A 14,747-nucleotide genomic window follows, 5' to 3' on the forward strand; every position below is an offset into this window, starting at 1 on the left:
CATGCCTTGCAGCCAATTGTAGTCACTTTTTTTTTTTTTTAAATTAATTTCTTTTTGTGTTTTTTGGGAGCAAGGAAGCTGCAGGTTGGGACCCCACACCTCCACCACCCCGGCTCAGCCTGCGGGGGTGCGTCCATCTGGACCTGAAGGGCCTCGTCTTGTGCCCCATCCGATGGCATCCAGGGTGAAAAGAGGCTCTGCAAAGTCATTTTGGTGCTCCTCTCTCCCTCCCTGACCCCACAGCCACCAGAGGGGAGTGGAAGGTCACGAGCTGAGGAGGGGGTTGTGCCCTCCTGGCAAGCACAGCAGTGGCCTGGGGGGTTCTGCAGGGTGTGGGTGTCCCCCACACTCCAGGTTCACAGAGTCCACATGGGAAGGTTGGATGCTGGATGGGGAATGAGGTCTTTTATGGTTCCTTTTCCTTCCTTCCTTCTTTTTCCTTCCTTTTCCTTCCTTCCTTCTTTTTCCTTCCTTTTCCTTTCTTCTTTCCTTTGCTCCAAGTCCAACCTGCCCTTGGACACTCCCAGGGATGGGGCAGCCACAGCTCCCCTGGGCACCCTGTGCCAGGGCCTGGATGAGAAATCCAGACCAGGCTTACCTTGTTCAGCAGTTCCTGAAATTCCCCGAGGGATGCACGGGAGAGGATGGATGTTTGGATCAGTTCACTGTGGTTTACTGTGGGGAAAAAACACATTTTACCACCTTGAGTCCCCAGCCCACTTTCTATTACTTTTTGAGAAAAAAAAAAAGATAAAAATCAATATAAGAATCCAGCTGAATGAAGGAAATAGGATATTCCTGGCTGTGGCCTCAAGGGATGGACAAATTTGCTGCTCAGCATTGATGGATCCATGGATAGAAATTATTCACTGACAGGAATAAACCCTTCTGGTTCTGGCTAAAAACCTCGTGACCTCTTTAGGGGGAGTATTTCTGTGGCTGAGCTCCCCTGGGTGGGAAAAGTGGGATAAACTTTGGGAAGAGTCAGCCCAGGTTGGAACTGGGGGGGTGCAGCTGCCCCAGGGCCTGAGGGGGCACCTCTGGGACCCAAAAATGGCATCACTGGAGGCTCCAAATGGAGCAGGGGAGGAAATCACTTGACTCAAGGTCAAGATAAAAGTTTGGATGGGATATTGGGAAGGAATTCTTCCTGGGGAGGGGCTGGGAAGGAATTCCCTGGGAAGTTGTGGTTGCCTCATCCCTGGAAGGGTCCAAGGCCAGGTTGGAGCAACCTGGGCTAGTGGAAGGTGTCCCTGCCCAGGGCAGAGGGGAGGAGTGGGATGAGATTTAGGTTCCCTTCCCTCCCAAAGCATCCAGGATTCTGTGATGCCCTTGAGTCACTGCAACATTTCATTTATCACCTCCTCCCCCTCCCCAAAAAAATGACCCTGTATGTCTCCCCCAGGTGATGGGCTGGGGCTCTGCTCTAATCAGACAGTTGTGCCCCTTTTATCTCTCCCTGCTCCGTGCAAGGGGCTCTGGAGTCCATCACTGCCGTGACATCAGCCCTTGGCACAGCCCCTGGTTGCTTCCTGCCAGCAGCAATCCTGTAAACACTCCCAAGGAATTGCAGCAGGGCCGGGGGGGGGGGGAAACGCTTCTCTTTGCCTCCTCCCCTCCAGAGAAACAGCCCATCCTTCAATCCCTCTCCCTCCATCCCTCCTCCTCCATCCCTCGTGTTCCCCAGCTCGGGGAGGGAGAGGAGGAAGGGGAGGCTGAAGGGGAAGCAGGAGCAAGGCTGGGTTTTCCCTGGCACGTCAGAGAGAGGAGGATGACCTGGGTAACTCTGGAAAACAAACAAACCCGGGGATGGAGAAGCCAGACAGGTTCTCTGCCAGTCACTTGATTGTTTTGTTTTGTTTTGTTTTGTTTTTGAATCTTTTCTTTCCTCTGCTCGTGTAAAAGGCTCTTCCTTGACTTGTCACAAGTTTTGCAGAGCAACACCCAGCTGGGACTGACCCAAACCTGGCAGCTTGGGCTGGTTGCTCAAGCAAACGAGGCTTTGGGGATTAAGGAGATGGATCTGTCTGCTCCTTCCCTTCTCCCTGCACTCTGGAGAAATTCCAAGCCCCTTCCCTGTTCCCAGGCTAATCTCAGTGAGGGCAGTGATCTGGGAAAGATTAAATCCCTGAATGTTTCTTGAGGAAGGGGGCAGGGACACCTTCTGCCCTCCCAGGTTGCTCCAAGCCCTGCCCAACCTCGAGCTCTGCCAGGGATGGGACATCCACAACTTCCCTGGAGCTGCCAGCCCTCCCAAACCTTCCACGCCACAGGGAGAGGATAAACCCCCCAAACTTCCAAACACCATAAAGATTTTATTATAAACAGGCCTCCAAGAGCTCCCTGGGAGCCGGGATGATTAACATTCCTTAAGGAAGAAGGTGGGGGAAGGGGAGACACAACACCCTCCTGCAGGTCCCACCTTCCCACCTCATCCCCCTGTTGCCATCTGGCAGATTTACTGGCCCCAGCAACGTGGCTCCCACTGATATAATGTAGAATTGCAGGCTGGAATTGAGGAAATTCCTCATGAATTTCGCTTCCCTGCCAGAAAAGTTCAGGGCTGGGTCAGACTTTTATATGTGTTTATCTATAAAATATATATATATAAATGCATATATATATTTTTCTTCTTTCCAGTTGATTTCCACCTTTTCCCATCTAAAGACTCCTTCATCCTCTTCTTCCCTTCCCACCAGGCTTTTCCTGGGGCCAAACCCCCTCTTTTAGGACAACAAACCCTCAGATGTGTTTTTGAATGACAGCTCATGAAGGGCTCTCTCCTCCTGTTCAGCCAGAGGGCTGGCAGGAGTTTGGGGGTGTTCCTGCTGCCTGGAGGCTTTGGGATGCTCATTCTGGGCACAGACTGCCAGGGAAACCCCAGTGGTGAAGGGTTTCCTGGATCCTTTCCATGGGTCACCCTGTTGGATAACCCAGAATTCCTGCTCTGCGTGGAATTGCAGCCAAAATCCAGGAGAAGGTGGAGCCCATGAGGGCAGGTGTCCAGGGGAGCTCCCACCCCACCCAGGGTGCAGGAGGGTCCTGGAGGGCCCCACGTAGTTCCCAGAAAAATTTCAGCTCTGATCGTCCTGCTTTTCCTCTCCCCTGCTCTGAATTACCCGGCCCTGCCTGCTGGAGGGGGGCACCCTTTCCCCAGGGGATTTTCCCACTGCATAGCAGGTTTGCCTGGACACAGATTCACAGAGGTGAATTCCAGCGAGGAATTCCTGAATGGTTTGGTGGGAAGAGAGCATCAAGACCATCCCATCCCACCCCCTGCCACGGGCAGGGACACCTTCCACCAGCCCAGGTGGCTCCAAGCCCCGTCCAACCTGGCCTTGGACACTTCCAGGGATCCAGGGGCAGCCACAGCTTCTCTGGGCACCCTGTGCCAGGGCCTGCCCACCCTCCCAGGGAAGAAGGAGGAGGTTCAGCAGGGCAGGAATAACACCCAACTCCACCTCTCCTGCCTTCAGCTGCCCAGGGGAGGTTTAGGCTGGACATCAGGAAAAATGTCTTCACTGGAAGGATTTTCAGTCCCTGGCACAGCTGCCCAGGGCAGGGGTGGAGTCCCCACTCCTGGAGGGATTGAAAAGCCGTGTGGATGTGGCACCTGGGGCCGTGGGGCAGTGGTGGCCTTGGCAGGGCTGGAGCGGATGATCTGAGGAAGTTTAGAGGGTCAGGAGCTGCCCAGCTCCCTGTCTGTGTTAATTCCCTCCCCCCAGAAGCAAGTGCCAGCAGGGCTTAGCTCAGGGGGATGTTTGGAGCTGCACCAGGAATAAACTGCTGAATGGCCCAGCAGCACCAGCGTGTTGAGCCGGGATCCTTGGGGACAAGGGCTGTCCCAGACCAGGCAGTGATCCATGTCCCCCAGCCCAGGGAGTGATCCATGTCCCCCAGCCCAGGGAGTGATCCATGTCCCCCAGCCCAGGGAGTGATGATCCATGTCCCCCAGCCCAGGGAGTGATGATCCATGTCCCCCAGCCCAGGGAGTGATGATCCATGTCCCCCAGCCCACGGAGTGATGATCCATGTCTCCCAGAGCGAATCCAAGGAGCCCTAATGGAATCTGCAGATCCTTCACTGCTCTGCTTGGACTCCTCTCCCTCCCCCTCCAAGCCCCTGCAAGGCAGAGCTGGGGAACAGCCCGTGGTACTTAAATCCTGAGTCCTGCCTTTCTCCAAGGGAACTGAAAGGAATTGTTTTGGAATAACAGTGCAAATCGAATTTCCCGTGGCAGATAAGGGGGAGAGAGGTCAAATATGAAAAAGGCTTTAGATGAAAGAAGAATTAGCCTGGAACTCTCCCGGAATAACTCAATTCCAGGCTCATTGTCAGCACCCCCAGAATCTGAGAGGTTCCCTCACGGAGCCCAGCAGATAAACCTGGCCAAGGCAATTTGTTATCCCGCTGCACACGGAGCTGTTTCACCAACCACACGCTAAGAATCCTCCTAAAATCCCCCTAAAACAGGGGAGAAGTCTATCAACGTGTTTGGGGCCATCATCAGCCAGCCCTGAGGAAACCAGGCAGCCCCACGTTCCAGCCAGAGCCGTGGGAAGCCACTCTGGATTGGCAGATACTCCTCCACCTCCCTGTCCTCCCGGACTCCATCCCTTGGAGTGGGGTTGGCCCAGCCTGCAGATATTCCCAAGGGCTCAAAAGAGCCAGGAGGGGTTGCAGCCCCTCTTCCCTTGGCTGGATCATCATTCCCCAGCCTTGGCAGGGTCGGTGTCGGGCTTGGGATGTTCCCAGCGGAGTTTTCCACCATCTCCCCTTCAGCTTCCCTCTCTTTCCCAGACAAAGTTCTCTCCAGACACACAATGCCAGCTTTTCCCTCCGCAGATTCTCCTGGTTTTCCCTCCCTGGCTGGTGGCCTCTGGGGGGAAATCCAGCTGTTCTTGCTGCAAACTCAATTTTTGTGGGATTTTTCATTTTGGCAGGCGCTGCCAACACACATCTGAGAGCCACAGGGGAACTGGGAAGCTCCAGGAACTTCTCCACGGACATCCCAACGTCCACATGGGGATATTTTCACCAAAACCCCCACTCTGGCCCCGAGACCCCCCTTCCATGACAGCAAGGAGCCCCTTGGTTTACAGTGGATGAAACAGCCCATCCCACCAAAGGCTGGGCTTGGCCTGGGGGGCCAAGGACCCTCAGCAGCGCCAGGACCCCCCTCCTGGATAACCAGGCTCCAGGAATTCCTGTCTCACCATGGAGTGAACCTGGCCTGGAAAGCAGTTGCTGAGCTCGCTCTGGCTCCATTATCCACGGGGATTGGGGAGGATTTCGGGAATTGCTCCATGCAGTGGGGAAGGAGGGATTTTTGTATAATTTTTTTTTACCTTCATGTAATTGAAGAGTGAAATTCTGAAAGCTCTGCTCAAGGACTCTGGGGTTTAATCTCAGGAATTGCTCCCCATTCCCTTCCTGGTTTAATGGGAAGCAGGTTTCTTGTCCCTGCAGGCATCTGAAGCTGATGACCGGTGGGCAATTGTGCCTTGACAGAGCACAAAGGCACCATGTCTGCATCCTCACCTTTCTAAACACAGCAAACCCCACTTCTTAAAAAATTTAATTGCATTGAGTCTGAAGAATTCAGGTGCCCCTGCTCATGGCAGAGGGGCTGGAACAAAATCATCTCTAAGGTCCCTTCCAACCCAAACCACTCAATGATCCCAAACCTTCCCCCCTTGGCACAGGGGAGTGAATTCAGAAAATAGATGAAAAAGGCCCATTATAAAGGAGATAAAGGACATGTCTGAGCCCTGACCCATCTCATCCCATCCCATCAAAAGCCCTGGATGAAAACAAGATCAGCAAGGGAAACCAGGGTGGTACTATAATTAACTTTTTTCTTTTTATTTACACCACAAGAATAACAAGTTGTCATAATGTGGTACAAAATACTGGACTCCTAATAAAGTTGAAATTGAAGTCGGTACTGTCAGAGAAAGACACCATTGGCCAGTAAAAAAAAAAAACAAAACAGAACAAAACCAAACCAAAACAAAAACCAGAAAAATAAAAAGAGAAAAGAGAAAAATAAAACAAACAAAAAAAAAAGCCCAAAACCAAAAAACCGAAAAACCAAAACAAACCCCCCCCCCAAAAAAAAAACAAAAAAAGAAAAAGAAAAGAACGAGAAAAATAGTCCAACTCCACCAAGTTAAAAGATGAGCACAAAGAATCACTGAAAGGAGGGTCCATACAATAAAGAGTGAAATTGTGTCTAAATTACAGCATAAACCGGTAGCTGCTACCAATGGTGACGTCATACTGAGCATGTATAGGTATAAAGTAGAATATAATATAGTTACAACTTTTTTGATACTACATATCTGTAATAAGCTCTCGGGTGAATAATGTTTCAACCCCTTCCCCCCCTCCCCGCCCCCACTTTTTTATATATATATTATATATATAAGTTTGTCATCCTCATAAATTGGAAAATAGCGCCTCCACTATGGAGCACAGAAAAGTGTTAATTTATTTTCTTTCAATAGGATACTTTTTTTTCTCTCTCTTTTTTTTTCTTTTTTTTTTTTCTTTTTGTGTGTGTGTGTTTTGTTTTTTTTTTTTTTTTTTTTTTTTTTTTTTTTTTTTTTTTTTTTTTTTTTTTTTTTTTTTTTTTTTTTTTTTTTTTTTTCCATCAATATCAAAGACAAAGCGAAGCCGGGCTGAGAACGAGCCCGGGCCTCGCGACAATGAAGAAAAGGCCTTTTTGCCTTTCGCCGCAAAGTCTCGTTTTGTTTTTTTTTTTTAAAACCACAGTGTTGCACAGTACACGACTGCTTAAAGTGAAACCGAGCGCTAATACACCCCGGAAAAGTTATAATTCCTTACAAAAGTTGGGCTGTGCTGGAGAGCTGGCCCTTCCCAGCCCTCCCCAGCCGCCCGGCTCTCCTCGCTCCGCCGCGCCCGACCTGCCCGCCCAGGCGAGAAATCAAAGCGAAAACACCAACCCAAAGGAAAGGAAATGAGAAGAGTAACGAGAATAACCATGACACAGGCAGTTTACTTGGTGTGTTCGGCGTAGATTCCCCCCCTAGAAACACTGGTTCCACATAAATACAATAAACTCTATTATTGGTAAGTCACAAGTGCTAGAGAAACGTCTTAGTTGTTTGTTTGTTTGTTTGTTTTTTCTTCTTAAAATGAGAAATGTTGAAGTAGTCCTTTGTTTGCTTTCTTTGCAGTTACTCTTTTGAACAACGAAAAGCACGATTTCTTATTGAGTTCAGTGAAACAAACAAAAATTCCCACTCTCCTTCCTTTTTTTTTTTGTGTGTGTGTGTGTGTGACAACAACATCCCAACCTTTAGTCTCCGCAAATGCCACGAGAGGAAAAAAGAAAATCTCAAACCAAAATGAAACGAAACAAAAACCAACCCAAGAAAGAAAAAACAAAACAACAAAACCCAAACCAAAAAAATCCCACAAAAAACCCAACCCCAAACCACCATTTTTTTTTTTGTTTGTTTTTGTTTTCAAAGCTGCCAAGTGTGGCGTGCAAAATCTGTATACAATATAAAGACATGCCAACCTTACAGACCATGCAACCTCAAGGTGTAGGAAACTTAAAAAAATATATTCATATATATTTATATATATATTTATATATATCAATGCCCGTCAAAAGAACGTGGGCCCAAAAAAGTTTACAAAAGGAAGAATGGAATGAAGACGTGACCGTGACTAATAAAAAAAGGAATGTTTTTGTATCGAAAGTAAGAAACCAAAAACAAAAAGCAAAACGACAACGCCCCCCCTCCCCCCAAAAAAATAAAAACAAAAACAACACCCAATGGCTATTTGTGTACTGCAAACTGGGCCTCACTTCACTGCAAAGAGGATTTAAAGATGCTCCTTCTCTTCCCAGGCAGGTACAAAGATGCCTCGGGCAGCACCACGGTGGGATGCGGGAGCACCCTGGGCTCCCGCCCTCTGGGAAAGCCATCGGAAACGAAGAAGCAAATGGCTCAAAAAGGTGAAAAATCCCCGGGGAGCCTCAAAACGAGGGCTCCTGCCCCTCTCTCCGTGCCCTGGAGAGCATCCCCGGGGAAGAGCATCCCCAGGGAAAAGCGTCCCCAGGGGAGCGGGTGATGCTCAAACAAATCCACGTCGCCCGGAGTTCAGAGGAGACGAGCCCTGACGCCTCGGGAAAAAAAATCTTTCCACCCTTGGCAAAAAGCTGAGTGAAATGATGGGAAGGAAGGAAGGTGGGATCCCGACGAGCTCCTCCGGTTTTCCTAAAGGAACCGGCTCAGCACGGTCAGCCGGCGGCTCCTGGGAACACCCAAAAGGAAGGAAAAAGCTTTGCCACAACCAAGAGGAGAAACGGGAAAAAAACCTTCCAGGGAAGAGCTGGCAAGAGAAAGGAGGGTGTGAACACGGTCACCGCCCACAGAGGGAGGACAATTCCAAGGAGAATTCCAAGTCAGTCACCAAACTCAGCAGTGGGATTGATTTTAGGTCACAGCAGCAAAATGGGCAGGCGGAAAAAATCCCGGTCCGCCCCATCCCCAGGTCCAGCGTGTTCTCACACGGGATTCTCTTAAGGAAACGCTGAGGATGGTCCTTAAAATTCCCAATTTTCGACCGTACTTGGGTCTGCACAACTCAAAGACTGTAGTGTTTTCAACTGCACTAGAAAGGGAGCAATAAACCAAAAGCCTCTTGCCTTCGCTCACGGGTGGGGTTGCGGTTCCAATGCCTCCCGTGACTCCCGAACGGAATGGAAACGGCTGCTGGGAGAACTGGAGAAAGAGGAAGTTACTGGAAGCGGCCCCGTCAGTCGTCACGGGAACAGGATAAAATAACAGGGATCACCAAATGACAGGGATGGAGGAGAAGCTGCGTGTGGGGGTCGGATGTGCTGTCCTACACTGCTCTGAGGCGGCGCCGGCGCCTCCAAGATGCTCCTCTAGGATGCTCAGCTCCTCATGGCTGGCTGCCTCTCCCACCCTGGCATTCCCAGGGGGAAAAAAACACCTCCAGCCCTACCAGTGACAGGAAGAAGAGGAGAGAAAAAGAGAGAGGTGGGAGGTGTGCGGGCATCCGTCGGTCCGGCGGAGAGAAAACGCCAGGAATGAGCGTCCAACAAGCTTTCCCAAGGTTCCCGAGATCCTTGGAGGACAAAGACATCGCCCGTTGGATGCTACTACGTCAAAGGTAAGGAAATTCCTTATTTTCTCTACACAGCTACTAGAAGAGAACTGAGGAAATATACAGTGATACAAAAGAGCTCACCACGTCCCCTCTTCCTTGAAAAAACTGCACCCAATCCCGAAAAAAATCAACTGTGTCCGTGTGCCACGGTCCCTCACGCCTGCAGGAAGCTGCTCACCGTCCAAAAGAGTCGAGGGAAAGGAGAGAAAAGCAGAAAGGAAAAGGCAAAACCCCAAAGGAAAATCGGGGAGGAAGGGAGGGAGGTTTCGATGCTATTGCCGCTCGGGAGGGAAACCTGCCGAGGAGGAGAGAAAGGTCGGAGTCACACAGACAAGGCTTCCGGAGGGAGGGGGGGGCGGGAAAGATCCATATAAAAATTAACAGCAAATTCATCGTCTTCGCTATAAAAAACTCTTTGTTTTTCTTGTCTTTGTTAGAAAAGGATCACAACTAAAAACCTTAAATTAAAATACAAATGTTTAGGGTAGTTGCCCAGTGGCTCAAGTGTTGGCTTTCTGAAAAACTTCCCAACCTGTCACCTGAAAGTCCTCATGTTTCAACCTGGATCCTTTTCCAAAAGCACCTTGGACGTTCCAATTCCCAAATCTCTCCCTAGGGAGCTTCCAATGGCTACTGTTAGAGTATGCATTTATTACATATATTTCTTTTTTTTTTTTTTTTCTTTGTTCCTAGAAATGCATCATAAATACTTTTCTCAATAATTCATAGGAATCCGGTTTCTAAGCTTGGAATACATTTGGACTATACATTATACACATATATATATTTATACCTAACAATTTAAGCAATATCTCATGCTAGTTGCTTTTAATAAAAAGCATTCCAGTCTTAAAACCTGCAGTTGTGTCTAATACATGCTTCGACAACCAAATCGATAAGTTCAATTACCAGATAATGTAGAAGAGAGAGAAAACATTGGAAAATTTGTTGTTAAAAATGGTTGAATTTCAAAGACCCAACAGTATTTGCCACTTTTTTGGCAACTACCTTATTTTTTTTTCCTTTTTTTTTTCTTTTTTTTTTTTTTTTTTTTTTTTTTTTTTTTTTTTTTTTTTTTTTTTTTTTTTTTTTTTTTTTTTTTTTTTTTTTCCTTTTGGTTTTGTGGTTTTTTTTCGTTTTTGTTTTTTGTTTTGAAACAGCAATGAAAGAAAACAAAACAAATCCAAACTTGTCGAGAGTTTTTGGAGACGCTCCGTTCAGCTGATGCCTGCTTCCCACCACCATGCCAGCACAAGCCAAAAAAGTCTTCCTTCCTGATGGCAGTTCTTGGCTTTCCCAACCAGAGGAAAAATATTCAGGAACTGCTGTGTTCTTTGTGGTTTATTATTATTATTAATTTTTTTGTGTTTTTTTGTTTTTTTGTTTTTTTTTTACTTAAGGCATTGTTCCTCAAACTTCAGAAAATCCAGCTGCACCAAATCCATCAATTAAAAAAAAAGGCACAAACTCATCTTCAGATGGCTTTGGAGACCATAAAGCCGACTCCATCTGGGCTCAACGTTTCCCCCTTTCTCCTTCCCTTTCCTTTAGATGTCAGATGAGTCCCTCATTCCCTGTCCCTCCCCGGTAAAAATACACCATCTCCCAGAGTTCCCGTTCCCACAGGAGCTGTCGCCGACTCCCAGGCAGGCAAGAGCCGTTCCAAAATATCCAAGAAATGAAACTACACGATGGGCTGAGTGGTTCAAGCAGAGATTGCTCAGTTGTAAGCACCAGTTTTTACGTTAAGGTTTGTTTTATTTTCGCGTGTGTCTGTTGTTGAAGCTTTGATTCCTTTATATTTTTGTGTGTATGTGTTTGTTTGGTTTTTTTTTTTGGCAACTCTGCCAAAGACTTCCCGGGCGTCGTTCCTCGTTGCGCTCCCAGTGAGGACCAGAGGAAGAGCACCCAACGTTGTCGGTCCTTTGCTGCTCTTCACCAGCGTTTTTCGGCAAATAGAGACTCAAAGATAGGCAGAGATTCCGGTTTTGTTGTCGGTTGCTTTGCTTTACACCTGGCTGTCCTTCCCGTGTTCTGGAATCACCCGTGGCAGGACGCAGGAGTAACAAGAGAAAGCTTCTTGGCAGAGCTTCAAGACGAAGACGAACAGACAGGAGAACTCCAGCTCGAAGGTTAATGCTACAGGGGAGGTTCCTCTTCCATGGGCTCGTCCTCAGGTCTGAGGGGGTTCACGGCCAGGCAGGACGGGGAGAGGGAGGGAAGAGAGAGCAGAGGGGTGAGCACGGCAGAGCTGGGCAAAGCAGGGCCAAGTTTCACACCTGACAGTCCCATCACGTTCCCACCCACAGGGCTGGGATCAGCTGGCTCACCTGGAATCAAAACTGGCCACTGGGAGGGGTGTTTGGACAATCTGTTCTCACTTCTGGAGCTCTGGCAGCCTTGGGGCTGTGCCCACTGCCCTGGGGAGCCTGTTCAGTGCCAACCACCCTCTGGGGGAAGAACCCTTTTCTAAAGCTCCCCTGACATAACTCCAGGTCATTCCCTTGGGTCCTGTCCCTGTGCAACATTCCCATTTCCTGCAGCCAGATCAATCCCTCCCCTCACGGCCCAAACACCCAGGGGGTGTCCAGGAACGCAGGGAGGACAGGGAGAGCAGCAGGGGAGGATGAGCCCAGCAGGGATGGGACGAGAGGTGGGGAGGGAAGCAGCTCACCTCTTCTCCGCCGGCTTCACGCCCACCGACAGCGACGCCATGGCCGTCACCGTCTCCGCCTCCTCGTTCTCGCACTTCTGTGCCTCCACCAGGGAGTATCCCACCGTGGAGGCGAAGCGCTGCAGGGAGTGCCAGTACTTGCCTGGGGGACAGGGGGGAACAGGGACATCAGGGCTCCTGCCCCATCACAGCTCCTGCTTTCCCAGACCCACCAGCCCGCTCAGATCCACCCCGGGAAGGCTCATCACACCTCTGTGACCTTGAGCCCTGCTTGCTCTCACTTCGTGGTGCTCAGATAATAACCTTCCCTCTTTTCCTTCCTAAACCTTCCCTTTCCTCTTTCCTTTCCTTTCTCACATCAAAACCCTCAGAAACTTGCAGACCTAAGGACAAACACTGGAAAGGGAAAGATTCAGTCCAATCCAGACCTGGACTGGACACCTGCATTCAGTTCCTAACTCCCACACGCTTTTTGTAGGCAAATCCCCTAAGACTAAAGAAGTCCAAGCTGGATTTAGAACCGTGAAGGCTGGAAAAGGTCTCCAAGATCATCAAGTCCAGGCCTCAGCCTTCAGTGGATTTTTTTATGCTGTCAGTTTGCCACCCATTTTCATTGGAAACACCAGCGGGAAGGGAATAAAGGACATTCTCCTGGCCCCCAAGGAATTTCCTGGTACCCAAAAAGCCACAGCAAAACCTGAAAGCAAGACCCCAGACAGCGAGGGTGGCACAAGGGGAGGAAGGAACTTGTTTTCAAGCATCTCCCTTTCTCCTGGGCTGGGCAGCAGATCTGAGGCTCTTACTCCAAACCCCTTTTAGTTTGCTGTGCTCATTTTAAAGAGAGAAATCTGGCTGGCTCAAGGTGCTGCTGAGGTGTCCCAGCGTTCCTGAGAAGCTTCTGGAAATGGAATTCAAATTCCAAAGCCACCTGGCATTTTTAGGGGGGAAAAAAAATCCCCATAGTGCTGTGGTGTCTTTAAAGCTACATTTTCACCCTATAAAAGGGAGACAACCCCCCTCCAGTTTTAAACCACAAATGTTTGATGTGGGAAGGTACCAGGACACAGCAGTGGGATTCCTATCTTACTCAGGCTCTTCCACTCCATCCCCCAAGAATTTCCCCAGGAAAGCTCCAATGCAGTGATTTTTACCTCCCTGGATGAATAAACCTGAAGTATCAGCAAATCTCTCTCACAGAATCACAGAACATCCTGAGCTGGAAGGGACCCACGAGGACCATCAAGTGGGCCTGCACAGGACACCCCAACAATCCCACCCTGTGCCTGGGAGCCTGTTTCACTTCCATGCCTCTCTATCCTTAATTAGGATGCCACAGCAACCAACAAGACTTGTGTTGTTCAGAGATAATTGCTTCAGAAGGAATCAGAGTAAGCTCTGATTGCAGGACAGTCTGTGCCTTACAGAGACTTTAGAGGGTTTAATCCTATTTCGTGTTGGATTAAGGGTTGGACTTGATGATCCTAAAGATCTTTTCCAACCTAAACCATTCCCTGATTCCCTAATCCCCCCTTAGGGGCTAAAGAACTGCCCTGAGTGAAGTGCTCGCTGTGCATTGCCCTGGCCAGTCAGACCAGTCTGAGGCTGCACCACCCCAGTTCACGGTGCAGGGACCACCAGGAAACCAGGCCATGGGAACACAGGGCTGCCAGACCGTGCAAAAGTCAAACAGGTGTCCCCCCAGGGCAACCCAAAAGGCAACCAGCTGGGTCAGTGGGGCTACTCACTGTGGATCTCGATGACCTTCTCCATGGAATGCACGGCGTTAGCGTTTGCTCTCTGCTGGAAAACCTTCTCTGGGAGAGGGTCAAGCTGGAAGGAGAAACACCAAAGAAATGTTATCACTGAGTCATGGAATCACGACTGGTTTGGCTTGGGAGGAACCTTAAAGCCCATCCAGTTCCACCCCCTGCCATGGGCAGGGACACCCCCCAGTATCCCAGATGGCTCCAGCCTGGCCTTGGACACTTCCAGGGATCCAGGGGCAGCCACAGCTCCTCTGGGCAGCCTGTGCCAGGGCCTGCCCACCCTCCCAGGGAAGGATTCCTTTCCAATCTCCCATCTAACCCTGCCCTGTGGCAGTGGGAAGCCATTCCCTGTGTCCTGGCACTGCATGTGACATGAAATGCCCTTTCCGTGCTTGACAGCACTTCCTCCTGTTTTCCAGGAGATATTTTCCTCCTGCCTGATAGAGAGCTCTGCCCATATCCATCCCAGCCCTGGCAGCTTTCACTCAGCATAGACAAAGGGAAATCAGATCCAAACTGAAAAGCACATCCTCCTCTGTGGCGTTTTCCAGCAGGTGGAGATTGCAGAGCACCAAGTCAGGGCTCTGCTCGTGCCAGAAAACGTCAGCAAAAGCAAGAAGCCTTGGACATCCTCCTGGATCAAGACCACGAGGTCACAACCCTGGCCAAGTCTGCTCTGCAGCAGGAACATCCCAGACAAAAGGCTCTGACAGCACTGCTGGAGGGCTGTTTTGGGGTTTCTTTGATTTCCTTTAGGAAAACCCAAGAAGAGGGGAACACCTTCACCCTCCCTGGTTCTCCACGTGAAACATGAATTCCTAACAAACCTCCATGGCTGAGTGTCCACAACCAGAGATGCCCACTGACTGAAAACAACAGTCAAGGCCCAGCCAGGGATATTCTCCAGCAAAGAACAGCCACAGTTTTAACAGTCAAGAAACCAGAAATCTACAGCAAAGTTTAACTGCTCAAAGCCAAGAGAACCTCCAGCCAAGACTGCTCTTATGAGCACATGGCAGCCATTCCATAGGTACTTCAGGAGCACCAGGAATTGCTGCATTCCAGATTTTAGTAATTATGGATTGCGCTTTTTATTAATTCTCTGCTCTAAAAATAGTTCTGGCCCAAACTGG

General features: G+C 49.4%; 1 protein-coding gene and 1 pseudogene across 1 annotated transcript in view; both read right to left on the reverse strand.

Moving 5' to 3' along the window:
- Window positions 1-5,794: 5,794 nt before the first annotated feature.
- LOC114067672 lies at window positions 5,795-7,561 on the reverse strand (annotated as a pseudogene).
- A 4,283-nt stretch (window positions 7,562-11,844) lies between these two features.
- HDAC4 (histone deacetylase 4) overlaps window positions 11,845-14,747 on the reverse strand; it is a 93,605-nt gene continuing 90,702 nt past the window's right edge. Inside the window, exons 23-24 of the mRNA XM_027903258.1 lie at window positions 13,594-13,678; window positions 11,845-11,990 (exon numbers count right to left, since the gene is read on the reverse strand). Of these exons, the coding sequence (XP_027759059.1) occupies window positions 11,845-11,990; window positions 13,594-13,678 (231 nt within the window). The remainder of the gene's footprint in view (window positions 11,991-13,593; window positions 13,679-14,747) is intronic.

The sequence above is a fragment of the Empidonax traillii genome, unplaced genomic scaffold, assembly GCF_003031625.1.
Source record: "Empidonax traillii isolate 1590-97213 ecotype Southwest subspecies unplaced genomic scaffold, ASM303162v1 scaffold953:size233439, whole genome shotgun sequence".
NCBI lineage: Eukaryota > Metazoa > Chordata > Aves > Passeriformes > Tyrannidae > Empidonax > Empidonax traillii.